At 28.7% G+C, this 23,893-nt stretch overlaps 5 protein-coding genes and 1 long non-coding RNA gene across 7 annotated transcripts; 3 read left to right on the top strand and 3 right to left on the bottom strand.

Moving 5' to 3' along the window:
• Window positions 1-375: 375 nt before the first annotated feature.
• On the top strand, window positions 376-5,145 carry LOC117205752 (leucine-rich repeat and guanylate kinase domain-containing protein-like). Its single transcript, XM_033444461.1, has 15 exons — window positions 376-590; window positions 684-911; window positions 988-1,275; window positions 1,344-1,642; window positions 1,712-1,916; window positions 1,982-2,185; window positions 2,249-2,464; window positions 2,519-2,672; window positions 2,740-3,011; window positions 3,082-3,468; window positions 4,024-4,104; window positions 4,168-4,332; window positions 4,448-4,564; window positions 4,652-4,818; window positions 4,884-5,145. The coding sequence occupies exons 1-15, from the start codon at window positions 576-578 to the stop codon at window positions 4,999-5,001; spliced, it is 2,916 nt and encodes a 971-aa protein (XP_033300352.1). The 5' UTR covers window positions 376-575; the 3' UTR covers window positions 5,002-5,145.
• On the bottom strand, window positions 5,051-7,586 carry LOC117205598 (zinc finger protein 226-like). Its single transcript, XM_033444181.1, has 5 exons — window positions 6,907-7,586; window positions 6,643-6,819; window positions 6,133-6,554; window positions 5,880-6,067; window positions 5,051-5,817 (listed from the first exon to the last, which is right to left on the bottom strand). Exons 1-5 carry the CDS (start codon window positions 7,556-7,558, stop codon window positions 5,400-5,402), a joined length of 1,857 nt encoding a protein of 618 aa, XP_033300072.1. The 5' UTR covers window positions 7,559-7,586; the 3' UTR covers window positions 5,051-5,399.
• LOC117205597 (uncharacterized protein MAL13P1.304) lies at window positions 7,571-13,015 on the bottom strand. 2 transcript variants are annotated; one of them, XM_033444179.1, is made up of 9 exons: window positions 12,640-13,015; window positions 12,188-12,552; window positions 11,700-12,068; window positions 11,476-11,592; window positions 10,289-11,413; window positions 10,031-10,208; window positions 9,440-9,962; window positions 9,230-9,350; window positions 7,571-9,154 (listed from the first exon to the last, which is right to left on the bottom strand). In XM_033444179.1, the coding sequence occupies exons 1-9, from the start codon at window positions 12,758-12,760 to the stop codon at window positions 8,855-8,857; spliced, it is 3,219 nt and encodes a 1,072-aa protein (XP_033300070.1). In that variant the 5' UTR covers window positions 12,761-13,015; the 3' UTR covers window positions 7,571-8,854. The 2 variants fall into 2 exon arrangements, with proteins under 2 accessions (XP_033300070.1, XP_033300071.1); XM_033444180.1 differs by having other exon boundaries at window positions 12,251-12,552.
• A 427-nt stretch (window positions 13,016-13,442) lies between these two features.
• On the top strand, window positions 13,443-15,671 carry LOC117205727 (serine/arginine-rich splicing factor 1B). The gene is made up of 3 exons (XM_033444430.1): window positions 13,443-13,865; window positions 14,160-14,544; window positions 15,409-15,671. The coding sequence occupies exons 1-3, from the start codon at window positions 13,696-13,698 to the stop codon at window positions 15,598-15,600; spliced, it is 747 nt and encodes a 248-aa protein (XP_033300321.1). The 5' UTR covers window positions 13,443-13,695; the 3' UTR covers window positions 15,601-15,671.
• A 1,394-nt stretch (window positions 15,672-17,065) lies between these two features.
• On the top strand, window positions 17,066-20,128 carry LOC117205730. Its single transcript, XR_004487283.1, has 2 exons — window positions 17,066-19,212; window positions 19,318-20,128. It is a non-coding gene; the product is annotated as an uncharacterized LOC117205730 (long non-coding RNA).
• Window positions 20,129-20,606: 478 nt separating this feature from the next.
• On the bottom strand, window positions 20,607-22,631 carry LOC117205728 (dehydrogenase/reductase SDR family member 11-like). The gene is made up of 4 exons (XM_033444431.1): window positions 22,218-22,631; window positions 21,565-21,829; window positions 21,299-21,471; window positions 20,607-21,214 (listed from the first exon to the last, which is right to left on the bottom strand). The coding sequence occupies exons 1-4, from the start codon at window positions 22,350-22,352 to the stop codon at window positions 21,041-21,043; spliced, it is 747 nt and encodes a 248-aa protein (XP_033300322.1). The 5' UTR covers window positions 22,353-22,631; the 3' UTR covers window positions 20,607-21,040.
• Window positions 22,632-23,893: the final 1,262 nt, after the last annotated feature.

Below are 23,893 nucleotides of genomic sequence, written 5' to 3'. Positions count from 1 at the left end.
TTTATGGGAAATTGATTTACATTAGAAATTTAATAATTATTCAAGAAAAATACATTTTACTTTATGAGTATAGCAAGTGAATTATCTTAAAAAAAATAAAAAAAAGATTGTATTTTAAAAATGCATATTAAAAAATTTAGGTATAATTTATTATAAAATAAATCTTATTTCATATTTAGGTAATTTTATTTCATTTTAACTTTTTGCCCTATATTTCTATGAAGAAGGAAAATTTTAATTATATTTAATGCTGATTGGATGATGCGTGCACAATGTTACGTGCTAGCGCAAGGACCTTAGGAATTTGAAAGGAATTATGATATTTGCAGCTCTGTCTAGAGTCCAGACCATTCAAAATTCCTTTTCGTTGGGAAGTTAATTCCTTGTATAGGGGTATTATTGTTATATAAATAACATTGTTATGAACAAACTTTATAACAAATTGCGGTTTCTTTACATAATTTGGTAACCCTGTGTATATTCAGTTGTTAAGAAACAATAGAAAATTGTATATTAGTGGTTTATATGAAAATAATTTATCACAAAGATAAATAATTAATGTTTCAAGCAGAATAATGGATGAAAAAAGAGTAAAATTATATTTCTGCTCAAATTGATTAGTTTTATAAAATTAAAATTGATATCATTCATACAAAAATTAATTTCTATGCTTATAATTACAGTTTTCTTATTTGTTCTCTACCTCTGAACCACTACTTTCTCAAAATGCAATTGGTAGGATTTCTGTACCAAAGGCACCTTTGCAGAAGGATGATACAGTTATTGAAAATGATGATACAGATTTGCTATCACATAGTGATATGAGTTGGGAAACTATGGAGGATAGATATATGTTATTTGAAATTGCATCTAATGATTCTATATCAACTACTTCAAAGTCTTCATCCAATGTAAATTTTGCTTAATATAAAACTAATTTTATTTTATAATATAATTGAAATAATTATAATTTATTCGTTTTCACAGTCGAATCTTTCATTTTCATTGCTTGATCAAATATCACTTTCAATAGATCAAAAAATAATACAATGTGCAACTGAAAACAACTGGAGTAGTTATGCTCTAGATATCAGTTTATGGGATGATGGTAGAGCACCAGTTATGAAATTAAGAAATCTTAAAGAAACATCATTTGATGATATAGAATTCTGTGGATATCTTACTGACAGACTAATAGGAGTTGGAAAATCATTTTTGACTAAATCTCCTGAAAATAGTCTTTATATATTAAGCAAATGTATTATGAGAAATATGGTATATTATTATATATGAAAAACATAATATTTTATAAAACAAATATGATGAAAACAACCTTTTTGCAGTCACTATCAAATATTACAATGTTAAGTTACCACCGTTATTTACAATATATTGATCTTGCATATAATTATATTACAAATTTATCACCCCTGGGAGGAGTCCCCTACTTAATGTATTTAAATGTAGCACATAACAGAATGAATACTATTCTAAATTTTTCACCTCCTTGGTATTTGACATATGTAAATTTATCATACAATTATATATCAAAAATGTATGATATCAGTGATTTCTGGAGTATTGTTCACTTGGATTTGTCACATAATGCAATTGAAACCATTACTGGTTTGCAAAATTTGAAGTTAGCATGCCTTTTCATGTAATTAAATAAAATACGACTTCATTTATACATTACGTATTTTATTTTTAGATATTTGAAATATTTAAATTTATCATATAACTTAATTGAGTACATTGAAAATTTGGATAGATTAAATATTCAAGAACTAAATTTAGAGGGCAACTGTATACTGTCATATAAATCCGCCATTCCTGGATATGGCATAAGTACTTTATCTGATTTGCGGAAATTATATTTAGGATACAATAAATTGTCTACTTTAGAATTTTTTAAGGTAATAATTCCATATTTAATAATTAGATGAATATTTAAACTGTAACAATGTGTTTAAAATTATAGGATGCATATAGTTTACGTGTGATAGATTTAAAGTTTAATAGAATCAATGATTTATTAGAATTATTAAATCTCACTGGTTTAATACAAGAAGTAGATTTTAGAGGTAATAGTTGCACAAAGTGGCCTAATTATAAAGCTGTACTTCTATTTTCCATACCAAGTATACAGATTATTGATGGTGTTAATGTATCTACTTCAGAAAAGGTATATAATCAAGTATTGATAATTATCAACTTATATAAATTATTAAAGAATTTATTTAAATAGATTGCTGCAGTTGCTCTATTTGCACCACCAGTAAATTTAACAGCTGCTCGCACTATAACAAAGCTAACTTTATTAGAGCAATTAAATATTCCTAAAATTGATCTTCATGTAACACCATATGATGAAGTGAGCCCACCTATAATAATACTCACAGGTCCAAGTGCAGTGAGAAAATTATCTTTGGCTCTTCATGCGACCCAAACATTATCAAAAAAAGTAATATTCTAATTCATTTTTAATATGTCGGATTAAAATAATAATTTATCACAGGTCCAATATTGTCAGTGGTATACAACAAAAAGCTCAGAAGATGAAAGTGAAAATCAATTTTACATTTTTGTAGACAGAGAAGAATTTAATGATATGTCTCGTCATGGAGAATTTTTAGCAATTCAAGAGAGATTAGGATACAGCTATGGATTTCGTTAGTTAGATAAATTAAATTTTCTATAAAAATATCTTCCAAGATGCTTTTATTTATATTTATATAGATCACAATCAAATTACTTCCTTAAAATTAAGAAATAAAATTGGTATAACACAAACGGATTTACATGCAACCATTCAAATGCTTAACCGGTATTCCAATAGTAGAGCAGTTCTTGTGCTCCCAAAAAATGAAGAAATCCACCGTGAATGGATACAAGAAAGGTTTTATGTTTATACATGTACTAAAGATAGTAAAGAAAATTTATTATCTGAAGAAAGTTCAGCAATACCCATAGGAAGTGATATAAATTTTATTAAAGAAATTTTAAATGATGTATGAACAATTTCATATCTTTATTATACCATTCATAGTGCTACAAATATTATTTTAAACTTGCTTATAGATTATAAGAGATCTTAAATTGCTTCCCAAAATTCCACTGGCAACAGAGACTGATGATAAAACAACTCATAATACATTGGGGAATGTAACAATATTTGATGATGAAGCTGTGCAGGGTACAACAGAAATGAAAGACAAAACATCAAATTATATTAAATTTCAGGAACAAGACACTAATTCACATTTTGATGATAAAGGATTACGAGTATTGAGTTTATCTAGCACTAGAGGTATGCAGGATCTGGATGGGCATTTTTTTTTATACCGGGACCGGTTATTGAAATTTTCGGAATTCTCGAAATTGACAAGTTTCCCGAGAACGTCCGGGTTTCCCGAAAGTGTTGGGATTTCCGAAAATGCTTGGAATTTTCGAAAAATCCAAGAGCCCGTTTCAAAATTCGCTTTAATGAATACTATCGTGGATTCGAATTTTTGATTTTTTAGGTGTTTTCGAAAATCACATTATGAAATATATTTATTTAGTTATTTTTACTTATTTAATTTATTAATATAAAATTATGAAATGTGGAAGATTGAGTAGAAATAGTGCACCAAATAAGTAATATCTAAATATATTTTATTTTAAATTCGCATGTAAAATAGCTGATTTTTCTACGTTTTCAGACAGTATTGTGTAATAATACTGTTACACTGAACAGGATAAGACTACTGTTTGAAATTGTGGAGAAACTGACATTTTTACATGCGATTTCAAAATAAAATATTATATTTAGATATTACTTATTTGGTGCACTATTTCCACTCAATCTTCCACATTTCATAATTTTATATTAATAAATCAAATAAGTAAAAATAACTAAATAAATAAATTTCATAATATGATTTCCGAAAACGCCTAAAAAATAGAAAATTTGAACACGGTCTTATTCATTAAAACGGGTCTTGATATAGGTGATTTTTTGAGAATACCGGATATTTTTAGGAAATCCGATACTTTCGCGAACTCGACCCAATCCGATGTGTTTCTGTTTCATTCCAACTATCGGGTTTCATACATTTTCTGGTTCTTGCATACCTCAATCTAACACATAATAGTTGTAAGTAATTTTATTTTTTTCTTTTTTAGGTAATTTTAGATGAGCATTCAAATGTTATAGTGGAAGATGAACAATTAAGGCGTAAAAGACATCAAGCAAAACTTTTGCAGCGTCGTAATACATTAATTCGAGGAATAGTACCTTTATTTACAGATGAACTTAGTGAATCAAGTGAAGAACTATTAACAAGAAGAGTTTGTATTGAATAATTTACTTTTCTTTCGACGGGCAGGGTGTCATTGTTTTCAATTAATATATGTATAAGATTATATAGGTATAAAATAATACAAATCTGTAATTTATTTTAAGTCGCCAGAAATGGAAAAACCAGAAGATATGAAAGATTTCTATACCGACTTGATATTAAAGTCAAGAAAAATGTATCTAGATCAACATGTGAATAAGCCTGGATTTTTTTCCTTAGTGGTAACATGTCTTCGATAAAAGTAAATTAAGAATGCCAAATTCATAATTTATCATTAGAAAAACTTTTGTATAATCATCATTTTTCAGCTACTATCAGATGATTATTTTAAAGCATTTAACAAATTAATTAATTTTATTTATGAATTATACACAAATTATTCTTTTCAAGAACCTACATTTTTAGCAGAACTTAATCATTTTTCAAAGATTGCTATTCCGGCAATGGTTGATCCCATTATTGATGAAATAAAACAGTAAGTTCCAATTTTTTTTATATCAATTGCTATGTGTAATATCATTTGGATTTATTGATTTGTAGATCTTTATCAACGCCTATATTACAAAGAAGAACTTTGTTGAGAATGTATGGTGTTACTTCATGGAAGGATTTGATGCCCAGTCAAATAGTAGAAGATTTAACTGATGTTGCTGATTAGGTACAAGATAAATGTTCAGTTATAAAACTAGTTAATCCACTCATAATTAATTTTTTAAAGTTTTCATTTTACTGGTTATATGATTATCTTGTACAATGTATTTTATTGATAACAGTCTGTTTTTAAATAGTAATATATATATTACAAAAAGTGAACACATTTTTTTAGAAATACTTTCATACAAGGAACTCTTAATTGACATAAGAATACATATTTATAATGGCTTTACTTATTTATGCAGAGTTGATTTATATATTATCCTGCTAAGTTTAAAAAATATGATAATAGTTACACATGTATATGATAAAAAATAATTAATTTGTTTAAAGCGTTTTTCAAGTATATTCTAATAAAGTAATTATTTGTTAGAAATCTAAAGTTTCTGTTTTAATGCTCAATCACATATGCATTTTATCAATAGAAGGAAGATTATTGCTTAAAAGTGATATATCTGATGGTTCTATGATTACATGTAAATTTGTATTATAGTTTGTACTTCCCAAGGATATTTTTTGGTCACTAAATGTAACTGCAAAGGAATTTTCGTCAATCTGAGGTAAAGAATTTTGTAGAAGTACAAATCTTGTTTGATTATCAATAATGTCTAATTTAGAACGATTCATTTGAATCCAAGTTTCTTGTAATACACTGTGTTCAGAATCTACCTTTTTTGATAGTTCATGATGTTCTGGTTCAACTTGAAGAAGTGTACATTGTGATTGTTTAAAATCAGATTCGCTATTCACATTAGAATGATACTTCATATGATCATTTAAGCTTTTTTTCTGTTCAAATATCAAATTACAATGATTACATCTGAAAATGAAGTTATTAGGATAAGTATTATGTAGGAATTACAAGCTTTTAAATATACTTACTGGAATTGCGTTTCTTTAACTTTTTTTGCCTTATTTTCATGTGGATCATGAATTTTTTGATGGGCAAGCAAATTATATCGTTCTGCAAAACGTTTTCCACACACTGTACAGCTATATGGTTTTTCACCTGTATGAACTCGCATATGCCTTTTCAAATGAGATGTTGAAAGCAAAGACAAATCACACATCTAAAACACAGAAATACTTAACTGTTTTGTATATCATGTTTCTATGCTATGTAAGTATTACTTACTTGACACTTATAAGATTTTTTACCACTATGTGATAATCTGTGCATATTGTATGATGTATGGTGTATGAATCTTTTACCACACAGTTCACATTGATAGGGCATTTCACCGGTATGCATTGGTAAATGCCTCATAAGTGCTCCTTTTTGTGTAAAGCACTTTTTACAAAAATTACATTGAAATGGATTTATTCCATTATGCATTCCAACATGTATTTCCAATGCATGTTTATGTTTATATGCCTGACCACATTTTTCACACATGTATGGTCTTAATGTTGAATGAGTTTTCATGTGTGTTTTTAATTCAGTCGATGTTTTCCATACTTTACCACAAATAGGACAAGAATATTTTAATGATTTTAAATCATACTTTGGTATCTTTATTGATTTTATAGGTATTTTTATTGGGTCAACTGCTGACACTATATATGTATTATAAAGATTTAAACAATAAGTAATAAATAGATAATTTTAAAAAAGGAACCTTATGAATAATAAATAAAATATCACCTGTTGTGTTCACAGTATTTTCTGTTATTTTTATAATATTTTCAACATTTTGTATTTGTAATATATTGTCAGAAAATGTAGATTCTGTTTTTACAGTATTTTTTGATTCACTTTCAGGATCTGTCAGTGAAATACAGCTTTTTTCTGCAACATGAATTTTTAATGCATGTGTATTTCCTGCAAACAAATATCAACAAATATTTCTATATATTTCTGTTATTAATTTTATATTTATTTTTATTGATTTAAATAATCTCTCTTTACCTTGTGAATTAATATTACATGTATTACCACTATTAGTTAATGCCACTGAATTGTGAAATATATCATTTTTTAAAATTTCATCTTTTATGTCATCATAAATATTATAATCAAATGATTTTGTGCTATCTGCTTCATTATAATTGATTGTTTCCTTTCTTAAGTGTTTCTTTGCTTTTGTATTTGAAATACTTATATTTTGCAGTATTGTATTATCTTGAACACATTGTTCTTGTACTATTTCCTCTACTTGAGTAGCATTTTGTAAATTCAATACCTTCTTTAAGTTCTCATTACTATTATATAATTTTTTTGCTTCTAATGCTATGTTTGTACTGATATTCAATTTTGTACCATCGTACATTGATCGTTTAACATTTTTTCTTCTTTCACAAGCATGATATATTTTCAAAATCTCACAACGTATGTTTAAAACAGTTTTCTGTGCTTGTTCTAACATTTGAAACAAATTGTAACATTGTAGACAAATGTAAGGGTCTTGTAATTCAAAAGTAGCTATACGAAGTACTTGTGATACAAAATTTACTAACAATTCTCCTTGACGAGGAAAAGATGTAGAAAATATATTTACAGAAGATGAAGGATCAATTTTCATATCGCATATTGAGCAAAATATATTAGACATTGGCATCATTTTGTTTTACCATTAAAAGTTGATCAAAACGTTTAATTGATTATTAAACTCTTACTTTTACTTAACTCTTTTTTAATAGTATATGTTGTTACTTTATAATAAATAACAGATATAAATATGACCATTTTGTACGATAATCGTGTATTATTCTTTGACAGCGCATCTTAAATATAACCTTTACTATACTCCGCGACATAACATATCGATAATAATTTTATGTACGGGATAATTTTGATATCGTGCTGTGTCTCATACAATTGATAAAATATATTTAATGTTTGTTTCTTCAACTACAAGTCATAAATTATAAATTACAAAATATAATTCTTCATATTATTCCATAGTGGGACATGAAACACTATAAGCATTTAGCGGTGAAAAAGTAAAACTAATCGACATGTGGTAAAATTAAAAAATCCAAATTTCTTGATTCCTAGGCAAAATTAGCGATACTAATCGCAGTAAAAATTTTCGCTGGTAGGTGGCATCACCATGTCCAAAATAGGGTACTTTTACAGATTTGATTTTTTCACCGCTAGATGATTGTAGTGTTTAGTAGCCCGCCAACTGGACAATTTTTTAAATCTGTTTAAAACTAAGTAACCAGCGAGATTATTTAAATAAAATTAATTTCAATTAATTCTACAGGTTCTAAACATCCGTTTGAGCTCTCGTAAGTTAAAAAATGCTGCCTAGGAATCAAGAAGTTTATTCATTTTGCTGTTAATTCGAAATAATTAATTCCATATGTATATACATTTCAAGCGCAAATATTTTAAGATTAAATGTTGAGAACGGTATGTTTATTAACTTCGGTGAATTTGTTTTTTTATGCTGTATAAGGATAATGGAAAATAGATACATGGTTCCATTAAAAAAAGTGGCAATGAACTTGAAATCTCATGAAACAACGATCATTGATAAATAATATTTCCACCATTGCACATGGTCCTTGAGATACCGTAAATTTATCCAGGAAAGTGTTTTCATACAACAATAAATAAGGCAGATACCTGGGTGATCCCATGTAGCTGAACTAACCTGTGTTATAATTCTGCAATAAAATTTGTTGATGCAGAAAATGTTTCTATTTTTATTCATTTCATAAATAAAAATTCTGTACACAGTACATAAAATATCAACTACATTATGTAATGATTGTCTTTCTGGTCTAATAGATTAGATTATAATAAATAAACAAAAAGTTATTACATATATCATATTTTTCAAATATCTTTTTTTTTGCTAAAAAGAAAGTATATTTATATATTTAATTATATAAATTTTAATTTAAAATTATTCTAATTTTAAAATTTGATCTATATCAGAATCTAAATCTGATATTTCTGATATAGATTCTGCATCTAAGGTATTAGACATTTTATCTCTTAAATTACGCGGTGCTGGTTGTGGTAGCGAATCATTCATTTCTTTAGAATTTGTTACAGATGCTTGGAATGGATTTACTAAAAGAGAATTTATACTAGTAGAATTTATTTGTTCGTTGCTCTTAATTTGATTCTCTTTATTTTGCATGTATGTTGAAGAAAATATTGTTTCAACTGATCCTACAGGCTTTTGTCTTACCATATTTAGCTGAAAGAAAATATAGTTTAAGTATAGTTTAATATCATTAAATACAACAAGTTTTGTAATACCTGGTTTTCTTACCTGTGCTTCAAGCTTTTTTGATATTTCCGCAATTTTATCACTTTGTGCAGTCCTTAATACAATATTATTTGAACCTTTATAATCTTCTGATTGAGACAAATGTTTTTGCTTGTCAAACATACTGCATAAACGCAAAATTAAAATTATTTATAAAATTACTATAGTACTATATTATTTATTTCCTACATTGAGCATAGATAATTTACGTACCTTGAAGAATTCCAATTACTGTCATTTAACTCTTCTTTGTCCGTAACATCATCGGAAGATGATTTTATACTTTCATTATTAGTTAAATCAAAAATAACTTTTTTTTTTGTCAAACTACTTGCTGAACCAGTTGTAGATTTTAGAACACTTTTATTATGTTTTGGAGATATGAAAATACTTTGTAAATCCTGTTGCACATTTGAATTATCTATACTACTGTTTTCAATAGATTTGTTATTAGCTAAATCTTTATCATTTGGTATTATCTTAAGAGTTTCAAGAGTAAATAAAGATTTCATTTTGTTGAAAGAATCTCTTCTTATTGAAATCTCTTGAGAATTTGTTGTATGTTGTATATTTTCCAAAGATTTTGAATTGGGAGAAAATTGTAATAATTTTTCTATACTTTCGTAATTTGCAATTTTTGTAGCCTTTGTAGGCATTGATTTATTTTCGAGTATATTTCTAGCAAAATCCTTATCTTCTGGTATAGAATGAAATTTATTTGATGTTGTTGCTTGCCCTAAAAAAAAATTATTGGAGTTATTTCTTTTCAGAGAAATTTATTCATATATGAATAATAGTAATTACCAGGATCATGTTGATGATTAAGGTCTTTTGCAACCATTGATTTAACAGTGATTATTGGTTTATGTAGAGGTGAGTTTTTAAATTGTTTCACATTTTCAGTAACCTTTTTCTTTTTAGATATTTTATTAAGAACTTCTTCAATTATCCTTAATTTAATCTGATGATATTTTGGAGTCTTCTGTGTTAAATTAAAAAAAATGATGTTAATATTTTTTACATAACAAATTACATAAAAAATTTAATATGCATTTGTCTTACTTTTGCAGTTAATTTGTGATGATGCTTTAAAATGTCCATTTTCTGTTTGAATGTTGCTTTTGGTATTCCTTGCCATTCCGGATCTACTCCTAAATCTCTTAATTTCTGTTCAAAAGTTTCCATTAAACTAGTTCGTAATCTTTTATAAAATGAACTATGTCCTGTTATTTTTTTAGGTAAATGTGTTTTATGTTCATGAAATGGGGAGTTATTGTGAATTGCAGTAACACTTTCTGTGCTTGAGTCAGAAACAAATGATTCTGAATTTGATGCAAATGATACATTGTCCTCTAAGGATTTTGATGTTTTCGTATTTTTACTGTTAGATAAACACTCATCAGATATGCTTTTATTAAAAATATCCTGTGGCTTACTTGTGCCAAGTTCGTCACTTTTTATAATTACGCGATTATATTTTGTGTGTTCATAATTATTTCCTTTTTCAGGCACTGAAATTTCTGTGTCTGAAATATTACTTGAACTGTAATACTCTAAATCCTTTTCAATAGTTTTCACAGGATTAAATATTGTATTATTTCTATTTTTTATATCTTTTTGCTTAATATTTCTTCTATTTTCATGAATAGTGGATTTGTTTCTGGAATTCGAAACTTTCTTTAAATGAGTATTTTCTACTGTTAATGGAAGCACTTTACTTGATAAACTTGAACTTATTGTAGTGTCTATCACACTATTTCCAACAGCAATTTGCTCAGTTTTTGTATTTGTGCCATTTTGTTTTGAATTAGTTTCATCTGATGCTTTTAAAATTTCATTAAGTTTGTCTAATATTAAAGGTGGACTACGTCTTCTCAGTGAATTATTTTCAAAATCTTTATTTTTTTCATTCAATTGTGAAACATTTATTTCCTGTGATAGAGATTGTAATTGTTTGCTTTGTTCCAATAAGATATCCAACTGATTCGCAGTTTGGCGTTCTAAATCGTTAACTTTCGTTTCATACTTGGCTTTCATATCATCAGCTGCACTTTGTGTTAATTTTAATTCTGCGATAAGACTCTCGATATCTTTTTGATGTTGATTCTCCAAATGTTCTATTTTTGATTTCCAATAATTTTCCTGAGCTTGTAATTTTGCACGCATACTTTCTATGTCTGGAGTAAGCTGTAAAATGTTTACAAAACAAATTAATAAAATTCATTTCATGAAAAGTATACTTTACTTACCTTGTCAAGTAATTGATTCTTTAGCTTTTGAAATTCTTTCTCTTGCTGATTTATGAATGTTTGGACGTTTGTTTCAGATGTGTGTTCATGCATGGTTTTTTCCTTTTGCCTTAAATTCTGTTGAAATATTGATGTGTGTATACATGTATACATATATATGAATATTTATATTATCATTTAAATCATTAGTAAGAAGTTTTCATATTTATTTACTTTATACATACATGTATTTCATCAAAAAGCATGGTCTTCAAATTTTTTATTTCTTCTTGATATTCTTTATACTCTGAATGTTCTTTAGATTTGTTACTATTGTATCTAAAATTTTCATTTTCACTCTCAGCTTGCCTTCTATTATAACTTAATATTTTTTCCTCTGGAATCCTTTCAGACTCATTCCTTATCACCTTTTCTGTTTCATTTAATCTTTCTTTTAAATTCTTTATTTCATTATGCAACTTCTCAGTTTCACTGCGATAGTGCTCATGTATGGGAGAAGCAGGCATGTATAACTCTGATGCATAAGCATGACGACGAATAATATGTGCACTTACAAACATAGGAGATATAAAAGATTTTGGACAATGTGGACACTAGAAAAATAAAATAGTTTAATAAAATTTTTGCATGATTAAAGCTATTTTTCTGTGGACAAAATGTTATTACAAAAATTATTTCAACAAGAATTAATACATATTCATAATTTTATTACTTTGTAAATTTCGCCATTAGTATCTCCAATTTTAGTTTCTATTAATTTACTTTTTTCCTTTACTTTCTCTTTCATATGTTTCACTACTTCTTCTAAAGCAGTTATTTCTTTTTTCAATTTAACATTTTCTTCAATTTTTGATCTTAGTTCATCTTTTAGTATAATTACACTATGATCTAAATATTGTTTACAATATAATAAATATTCAACTGCTAACTGTGCAAGACAAAAGAGTTTTACAAAGTTGGGATCTAAGATTTTAACATCGTATTCACTTTCTAAACAATAATCTATTACATTATTTATATTATCATCAATGGAATGGAAATCTCTTTCTCTTATAATTCGATCTATATCTATGTTACCTAGAATAAAAGGGAATTTTAAGTATGGATTAAATATATCTGTTTACAAATCATAATGGTAAAGAATATATTTGTTATACTGCGTACTTATACGATTCCAATCTACACGTGTTCTGGATCTATGCATATTGAAATAAAATCCAGATTCTTTTGCCAATTTTGGAAAATCATGACACCATTTGGTGCCAATACGAAATGAAAATGCCATTAATGTATTTACAAGTCTGTTGATGCCTATTCACACATTACTTCTAGCTACTATTTCATAACTATTAATTAATTAGAAATACAATATTATAAAAAGTGGTAAACGCAAATTGTGTCATTAACTTCATGATTCTGGTATTTACAAATATATAACACTACTTATTGTTTTTATACATCTTGGAGGTTAGAAGAAAACATAAACAAAATTTAACAGATATGATATATCTAGAGAGTACTATCTATTTCAGTTATGTCTATAGATTTCATTCATTTGTACATCAAATGTTTTCAATGGGATTTAATTTCAAAACGTGTGGAATGAATTAAATATTCAAATAAAATATTTAAATAAAATTATTTTTTAAATAATTTAATTATACAACTAAAAGTATTAGAATTGTTTCATACTCAAATTCTAATAAATTATTTGTATATCTAAAAAATTTTAGATTGACAAATTTTGAAATTAAATAAATATTAAGTGGAATATATGATTTATTTAAAAAAATGGGAAATGATCGAAGAAATATTATATATAAAACATAATGTTTTATTTCTAGATACTTGAGAAATTCATATATGTTTTATCAAGAAATAAATTAATTTAACTAATTCTATATATTTGAAATACATAATTGAAGAAAGCTATATTTTAAAAAATTAGATTACTGATCGGTGAGAAAAAAGGCAAATAATATATAGAATATGATATATAATTGATTGTTAATTGTAGAAAAATATTTGATTGGTTCGTTCAGGTTTCTTTAGTGTTTGTGGTTTTCTGTGTTTCGTGATTACGCTCCTCTTCGACTGGTACCACCATCTTGTTTATTTCATCAATGAAGAGAGTGTAAGACTTAAAAGACGATTAGAAATTTTTTAAAGTGGTTTTTATTTGTGTCTTGAAAACAATAAATTGTAACAAAAACTGTGAATATGTCTCACGGTGGTAGAAATGAATGTAGAATTTACGTGGGCAATTTACCCCCTGATATAAGAACGAAAGACATTCAAGATCTTTTCTACAAGTTCGGTAAAGTTATTTTCGTTGATTTAAAAAATCGCAGAGGACCACCGTTCGCTTTCGTTGAATTCGATGATCCAAGGTACCTTCCATAACTTATGATTCTATAAAAAATTTTTTATTTTTTAGATGTAGTTATACAATACTGGATTGTTCCGTAATATATATCCTTATTGTTCTATAATACTTTTTTTTTCATTAAATGAGAAAATATCTTTGTTTGAAAATTCCAAGTTTGTAATTTTATTAAGTTAGAAATGATTAATTTCATATTAAGAAATATATGATTTTTATTATATATGTGAAACTTGATGTTGACATCTTAATGTTACATAAAAATTACACAAGAATTGTTACTATAAGTAATCTCTTTCAGAGATGCTGAAGATGCAGTACATGCAAGAGATGGATATGATTATGATGGTTATAGACTACGTGTTGAATTTCCAAGAGGTGGTGGTCCCAGTAATAATTTTCGCGGTGGTCGTGGAGCAGGCGACAGTGGAAGAGGTGGTCGAGGTGAAATGAGTAACTCTCGAGGACGTGGCCCACCTGCTAGAAGGTCTCAATACAGGGTCCTTGTTACTGGTTTACCTCCTTCTGGTAGTTGGCAAGATTTAAAGGATCATATGCGTGAAGCTGGTGATGTGTGCTTTGCTGATGTTTATAAAGATGGTACTGGAGTTGTTGAATTCTTACGGTATGAAGATATGAAGTATGCTGTGAAGAAGTTAGATGATTCAAGATTTAGGTCTCATGAGGTATAATGATGCCATTATCCTTAACTCTTTGCGCTCAACGATTTTTTCAGTCGGACAAAGTAGCAACTTGAAATGATATTGCGCATATGTAACAAGTGTCTTATAGGTAACATAAAATGGTCTTACTAAAATGGCCTACAAATTAACACGTTGACGCCAGCGTCGATATTCAGGGTTTTCTCTGTGAGGTGGCGCCCGAATGCACAGTCTGCTTCGTGGGGCGGTGCAGCGTCAGATTAGATTGTTCAACACGATTGCAATTTTTCAACTTTGACCTCAATTTATAGCAAAATTACAAAAGCTATATCATTCCTGTTGGGTTCAATGAATTCCATGGACTTCAACTAATACATTGCTATACAATAGTTTAGCAATATCAATTTGCATATATCTGTAAATATTAAGTAAAGCTGACGGGTCCAGCTTTGGTCCTAATTTTAAAGTACTCTTTTTGATTTTGATTTATATATAAATTTATATATTTATTGATTTGATTTTGAGCTATATATAAACTATAATACTTTTGCCATGATCGTCGAATCCGAACTAATGTTGGAGATGTTGTCAGAATTATAGTTTCGGAGGAATTTGAGATGAAATATTTTACCTCCATTTTAAAGTGTAACACTTTACACTTCTTAATAAAGAACATAAAGAGTTAAGGAACCTATTTATGAACCAATACTGTATTTTCATCGATTAGAGATGTCGAAATCTAGAATAAACAGAGGTTGTCGCTTTTCACTTATCTCTCGAGTTACCGCATGAAACGCTGTGGCGACTGAAAATCGCGTCTCGAGCGCAAAGGGTTAATACTTTTTATATTTGTACACTATTTTTACATGACTTTATTTTTGTTTATAGGGTGAAGTAGCTTATATTCGAGTGAAAGAAGATCATAACAGTGGCGATAGGGGACGTAGTGAAGATAGGGAGAGAGGTCGGAGTCATTCACGAAGCTATAGCCCACGGCGTCGTGGTTCACCTACCTATTCACCATTGCGACGTAATTACTCGCGATCAAGATCTCGTTCCAGATCTCGTTCATACGAGTAGTGTGTACGTATATGTTTCACATGGTAATATAAGTAAAGGCTTATCAATATTTGCTTTACCATGTTTCATTATTACTGATTTGAATTTCACTTAAAGACACCTTCCAATCCAAACCAATTTTGTATAAATTACAAAATTATTCCTGTGTTGCTTGAATTTAATAATTGTATTATACCTAATGTATAGTTAGAGCACGGTTCATTTTACATATACTAAAACTGTTTTATCAAAGACCTTGTTGCTATCAATTCAAAGATTTCTAACTTGTGTAAACCTGAAAGAGTAGATTTTTCAACAGTAAATATTAACCAAGTTTTATCTTAATTTTTTGTCTTGAAAAAGGGGAATCGTGCTCATATTAATTGCATATTACTGTTCAAGATATACTGATTAGAGTTACTTTTATGTTTAAAAATACATTCCTTTATATTTTGCAATTTGTTTTGTCACTACAACTATATTTAAAATATGTAACAATTTTGAAATATTACAAATGAGGATCTAAGAGGAAGTAACTCATATTACTTCAGTGATTTAATCAATGTTCACATTGGTGAATAGTATTTGTTGTACAGCTGCCAATATAATCTATGTTCAATGTGAATGCCTTCATTTATTGATTTAACACATGATCATTCACATTGTACTGTATGATATTTATCATTGGTAGCTCTACTATAAAACTTGATGTGAACATAGCCTTTGTTTTTTCACATTTATTTAATCACATTTGCAGTGATAAATACAGCACATTTTATAGCATATGTAACATGGAATTTTTTTAAGCTTCTAATGCTGAATGCTTATCATATAAGTTCATAAAGCTAACATTTTTCTTATTGTTAACAGCTGAAAATTATTGTGCATATAAATTAAAATGCTAAATAATAGATAATGAGGAAAACGTATATTTTTAACACTCACATATGTTATGCAAGATAAAATACAGTATATTGCATAATGGATATTGTATTCAATACTTGATCAAAACATTTTTTATTGTAATTATTTGCTATAGGAATTCTAAAATTTTTTTTTTCCGCCATATATAATTCCATTTGATATTTATTATCCTATAAATTTTATGGATTTGGATTTTAAAACATTAATTTAATGAAATATATTAAAAGGAATTATTGAAAAGTATAAATTCTTACAAACAATTAATGTATGAATAAATACATCAAAGTTGTCTGCACGGCTCGTCGTCGTTTAAGTTACCACGCAAATTTAAGTACGATAATTTTGGCTATCTAGTGATGACAATACAAAATATTATATTTGCTGAAAATATAACACTTAATACGTAGATAATGTAATACATCGATACTCGTCAACGGATAGTGCATATAGGACATAATATTTAATAAATATAAGCAAAAGATTTATTTTTTACTAATAGATTAATATTCATAAGACCAATTTGCTTTGGGGAAAGCTGACGTGTATATATATATATATATATATATATATATATATATATATATCTATCTATCTATCATTTATTATGCACTGATATTGTTCATTCGGTATAATAATTAGCTTAAAATGTTTTATGTATTTGAGTGTTCTTTAACGACGATCATTGGGCCATTTGTTTGGTTTGATAAAAAGAACTGTGTGTTATGTATCACTTTAAAGTGAAAAATCAAACAACTCATACTGAAATTATTATTAAGACCATAACAATATGTTTGTTACAATTATTTGGATGTTTGTGAAATATGGAATTAAATTTTAAGTTATACACGACATATCTGGAGAGAAATGTGTTTTTATGATGAAATGAGTCATTTGGAAATTTGTTACACATTTCTCGTTTAACGTTTTCCTTTTAAAAATTACACAGACTAATTCTTGAAATTTTGCAATACATGCCTAAACTATAGAATTTTCAATCATAAATTAAAGATGTTGAAGGAAAACAATGATTTCGTGTATTCTTGAGAACATTATTATTGCAAATTGATCCTGTGATATTTGTGTCCTTTTTATGTTATTTACATTCATTCACTAAATATAAAAATGTGAAAATTTAAATTTAATGTAAGCAAATATGCATTGTTTTGTATAGTATTTGCTCAATTTATAAAACACTACTCAAATATTGTAAGTCACAGGGATTACATTTGCAGTGATAAATTTTATATATAATATTAATGCATATTGTATAAGGGACTAATGTATTTTTTCTTCTTTTGTATATTGGATTGGATTGTAACACAATGAATGAAAAACTGAAATCGACACGATCTTACTTCTTGGATGGATATAATACACATTCGCTTGACGGTGGGATGAGATGGAATGCGTTTTGGATGGATTTATGTATGGAGCATATATTATAAAAAAGGATTAAGAGAATGCAAAAATAATGAGGCATTAAGGATACTTTCAAGAGGAAATTCAGGATCAGGAATTCAGGAAAGGAATTGGATGAAAGACACAATCCGTTTCATTCAAGGATTCTCAATTAGCTGGATTTTCATCAGAAAACGTTGGCAAATCCATTACAAGGATTCAATATATTTTTCTCTTTCGAATCGTTAAACAAACGTAAAAAAAATTATTTAATCGTGACATAGCAGTGCTTCTGCGTTGACAAACTAAACGGAAAAAAGATAATAATACCGTAATTGAAAAACGCAGAATGAACATCTTCGACATATTACGTGGTTGTAGTATAGATTTCTTAATCGTTTCAGTGTTTCAGTTCTATTACAATTACGCGTACATAAAGCGAGAAAGAAAGAGAGTGATTTTTGCAATTTTTTTATTACGTTCTGTACGATCTAAAAAAGAGCAAACAAACTGGTAATGGAATGTCAACATTGCAAAAGTTTTATTTTATATGAAAGTACTCGCTTATAGCTTCGTATGTCAGATGTTCGTAAGTCGAGAATTATTTTTATTATTACCGACATGATAACTTTGATTCTCATTCTCAAAGAGATACTCTATTAACCAGAAATATATCATAATTCTCACCCATCGGCGTTCAGTGATCGATGATTCGCGATAACTTACACGGAAAGAATATAAGACTTGGTGACTGATTCAACGCGAGAAAATCGATTCGGTTGAGAAATTTTCCTCGTTTCTTGTTCGACTTGTGCAAATATAATCATTAGCATAGGCGGTATACCATATCGAACTATCTAACTCCGTGATTAGCGTTCCTCAGGATCATGGAGAACGAACAAGTGGTCCTCTGAGAAAAAATTCGCGTTGCAAAAAATAGTGTGTTCTCACGGGTTTGCCTTCTACCTCGTGATTGAAAATCGTCCGATTGCTCTTCCTCTCGGTTATTTCGATTTTTTTATTGCATATTTCGATTGATCGTGACACCGTGTGTATATACAATTTGTATACGTGTGCTACATATGTATAGTAAGAACTTCACCTTGTTCGTCGGGACTTGATGCGCGGTGCAAGAGGATATTAACGTTTGGGTTGGAAAATAAGACGAATACTTCATCTTATAACAAGAACCTGGCTCTCCCTAGTTGTAGAGGATCTCCCGGGACGAAAACAAAAAATAAATGATAAAACAGAAAGACAGGATTCGGCAGAGATACGGTGTGTTGGATTAGGATGCTGACAGGATATAAAGTTAGTGTTCATGATGGATATTTTGGATAAACGGATAAATTGGCTGGAAATATTCTACTTGGATTCTATAAATAAACGGATTACTTGGATCTTTTGACCGGACAGAATATATACGCCGTGTTCATGCCGTTTGGATGGAGTTGGATTATCGAAATGTCGATAAATTATATAAAAAAAAAGAAAGCAAAACTTGTGGCTGCGCTCGTTTATACGTCAAATAGGTTTCATGGATTATAATCGCCTAGGTCAGATACGGGATTTGGACTTGCACTTGTCGGGATCAATACAGGAATTAAAAAAAAAAGTATATATAAATAATAAATAAAAATAGTCGGATATCTCATTTTTCGGATAACACACGGATGATCGAAAACGGATGATTCGCACACACTCGCTGTAAGGTATTTGTTCAAGTTTAATATCTCTGACGTTCCTTCGATATATATACATTTGTTCTGCATGCAATTCTTCTAAACGATACCAAAAATGCCCTGTCAAAGAATCAGAAAAATGATATTAGAGAGATCCACCTTTTTGAGAGACTAACTTAAAATGTGTGTAACAGATATAATATTTCGTCTGTTTGAAAGATCTGTTTTAGTGTGGTTACATTAATCATTCATCACCATCCTTATGTTCAGCTTACACACCTATATACGTATATAGACACAGATATTTTTCAATCCTGAAAACAGAAGTTTCTCTCACAAAATTATTGACAAGAGTGAATGTCCGTTTCCTGATAGTAGTATTAACTATTCCTTAATAGTTACCCAGTTACCCAGTCACCCTGTTCAATTAGAGACCTTCGCATTTACGTTTGTTACTTCACGACGATAAGAGGAATTTTATAAAACTCCTGATCGTCAATGTCTGTTTCAGGAAGCAGGAATAAAAGATGTTTGATTGTTTTATTGCTGATAGTGTTTCTGGATATATCCTGAATTCCTTTCCTCAACTAATGTTTATTGTTAAAAAAGTAATATATTTTTATAATTTAGTACACAACTAATATTGATCGATCTTACATTTCTTTTTATGTATTTGTACAAGGAAGCAAGAGGGAAATATACGTGAGTATGGATTCACCCTCTTTCGCGAATTATTTTCTTCTAAAGTTCAAATGAAATACATGATATTAAAAACATGATATTACAAGTTTAATAAAAGCAAAAAATATATTTTCTAATAAGAATGGTCTAAGTATACTTTTTTTATGTTAAAAAAGAACATTTTATTTAAATATTTGTTACGCATAATAAAAATCGATTGGTACTAACAAAGTGTGAAGAAATGTTTCCCAATGTCTATAATAACAAAGAAATTTAGGTAAGTAATACGAAAAAGAAGAAAATGTGATATTATTAATCTATTGTCAGTTCTGTTCAGATGATCCATCAAGGATCAATAGGAGGGCAGAGTTCCGCTGCTTGGATTTATGAAGTAATCGTTTTGTAAGATCGGTTGTATCTAATATTATTGCAATTAATATTTGTTACAAATATTCTACATATATTAGATATATATATCTAATATATTTAATTTTATTATTTCATAAATATAGTAATTTTATTTTCTTTCTTATCATATATCTTATCATATCTTTGTTACACGATCAATGAATAAATTATTTTTCTTCTTGATTCTGAGTTGTTTGTAACAGCCTTTGATCAATACAAATATCTTATGAAGCAATATTAAACTTTATGAAGAACGACTGATTTGTATGTATGTATATACTGCAAAATTTTTTATTTGTTATATTTACAAGTGTTAATTATCACGTTTTACATTAAACAGTTAGTAAAATAATCGATATATCTTTCTTTTACATCGCTTCACGGATTGGTGAGACAACTATTTCTTTGATGAGTACTGAGTCAGGAGATTGTAACGCAAAGAGAACACAATCAGACACATCTTTGGGTTTCAAAGCCATACGAGGATTTTCCTTTAACCATTGAGCAGTCATCTCACTCTCCACCAAACCAGGACAAATTGACTATAATAAAAAAACATATCATCAAGAATAGAATTTCAAAGATAGTAGCTGCAGAAGCAAGAATAAACATAGTAGGACACTTACAATGACTTTGATGTTAGATTCAAGTTGTGCTAATTCAGATCTAAGGCTTTCTGTCAAGAAATTCAAAGCAAATTTGCTGGCTATGTAAGCTGGGGATATTGGACGATCACAATTAATTGGTGCTTTCAACCAAGAAGCATCATTAATGTTTACAATAATACCATTGTCAATTCCTGTAGAATAAAATAATAAGAGAATACGAAAAATTTGCATCCTGGACACTGAAGCATACTTCTTTGACTTCTTTACATTTTAGAAATACCTACCCTTCTTCTTCATTAACTTCAGAGCTTCCTTGGTCATCCAAGTCAATCCAAGAAAGTTTACATCAAACATTTTCTTCCAGTCTTCCATTTCACCAGACTGTAGTGAGATATCTATGTTATTAGCAGCGTTATTGATGAGGATGTCTATGGCTCCTAAATTCTTTTCAACCCATTCCAAAACACGCAGGATGTCATTCTGATTGGAAAGGTCACACTGTAGAGGAAACAGTTTTCCAGGCTTCGACTTTAGTTCCTCAGCAAGTGCCTGTTTAGAATTAGGGTTAATAACATTTGAATTCTATATAATTATTCTATAAACAAAAACGTAAAGATACAAAAGAAAAGAAACTGTTTTAAATCTACGTTTATCTAAATGAAACATTTTGCGATTTATGTAAAATTAAACAACACTATTGAACATTGAAGATATGATCATGGACCACAGTACTTCTATGTAGAAGAAGGTAAAAATGCTGAATAGAATGAAGAGTGAAGTTGCCTTAAATCTACTAACAATAAATAGGTGATGAAATATTTTTGAAGCTCACAATGAGAAATGAAGATGACTTTTTTTTATAGTAATGAAATTTTATTTATTATGAAGTTGTATTACTTGTTACTTGTTCAAAGAATAATTTTTACAAGAAGCATACCTTTACTTTGTCAACCTGTGAGGCAATGCCAATAACTTTCATTCCCTTGCCAACCAGACATTCTGCTAGGCATTTGCCACTGCTACAGTTGGCTCCAGTAATCAAAGCAACTTTGTCAGCCCAACGTTCTTCCATGATGATGTGTTTGATTTGTGTGATTATACGAGAAAGAACTGTGGAATTGAAGTTACAAAATGTATCTGCATTTTAAAGCACTGGCGCCTCTTTTTATACCGGAGTAAAATTGTGGCCCAAGATTACCGAGGTCGCGTTAATCTTCAGACAGACAGAAATATATCAGTCAGCTTTTCTTCGATCATGGGTACTATGTAGGTTGTTCTTATATTGACATTTGAAACGATATTGCATTATTTGCAGGAAACTGTAATAATAAATCATGCAGGATATTGATACTTTTATGATGCTAGACAGTTTATTACAGATAGGATGTGTTTTGATATAAGACACTTTCCTTGAGAAATAAATTTTGCGTAATTATCTGTAGTACTTAACTTTGTTTCTTTTAATATATATAAATTGGAAAAGCAAAATATATGAATTGACAAAATAACGGTGATCTTACCGGTGATAATGTCTTTATCGAATGTTATACTGCATGAGATATTAGAAATTTATGAATAAAAAGAGGAATAGTTTTTTAATAGTTTAGTTATAAAGAATAAGAAACATTATTATAGATATACAATATTATTTTATGCAATCTTTTTTATTGAGAGCATACAATTGCAGATACGATTTTAATTTTGTGCAAAGAAAATACATTAATGTGAATGTTTTTTTTTTAAATACGTGCTATGTGTTTACTATAATACAATCAAGGATACTGATAAAAGGAGATACAGGTATCTTCTTCGAGAGTAACGTTTTCAAAATATTGCATCAGATGAGTATTTTTAATATCGCTTCATTCTGTTTCATTAATTTATTAGCCGTCTCCGTAATTTATTAGCCTCGAAATAATACTTCCAAATCATTGAAATATTCTAAGTTTACCTTTCTTTAAAATTCTTTTAAAATATATTCATATAACAATATTTCTTAAGAAAATTGCATAAGGATTTTCAAGGATCGCGGTAGCTTCCGAGTTGGTGCAAATCGATCGATGACACTTTCGATATCTCTATCGTTATACAAAGTTTGATATAGATCTGCATTTAGTTCGCGAACAAATCGCATACTATCAGCTGCAATTTCACAGCTTCGTTTCTTTCGCTTATTCTGTTTATTCTCGATCTGAAATAGGGCACGAGCTTTATAAAGAAGGATACGACCACGCTGTAAGCGTAATTCTTGCAATGGTATTTTATCTTCCTCGAGTATTTGAAGCGCTTGCGTAGTTATATCTATAGCCTGATTCGAATGTCCCTTATTTACCGCCATTTCTGCTTTATCGTTTAGAATATCGATTATTCGTTTTGTCAGATCAATCGTCTTTTGAGATACCGGATACTCCATCTCGCGTATCTTTTCGCGGCATTTTAAGTATGACTTCAGTGCTGTATCGATATCCTTATTTTTCAGAAAGTAATCGCCTAATAATATATACGGCTCCGCATAGTGCTTGGCTAGGTTACTTTTATATACAATTCGTACTGCTGCGTCGAGTTTATCGTCCAACATGCATTGCATCGCCATATCGTATCTATAAATGGAGT

The sequence above is a fragment of the Bombus bifarius genome, unplaced genomic scaffold (genome assembly GCF_011952205.1).
Source record: "Bombus bifarius isolate JDL3187 unplaced genomic scaffold, Bbif_JDL3187 scf7180000007992, whole genome shotgun sequence".
NCBI classification, from domain to species: Eukaryota; Metazoa; Arthropoda; class Insecta; order Hymenoptera; family Apidae; genus Bombus; species Bombus bifarius.
Note: the sequence above shows the minus strand (reverse complement) of the source record. Positions and strands in the feature narration are given on the sequence as shown.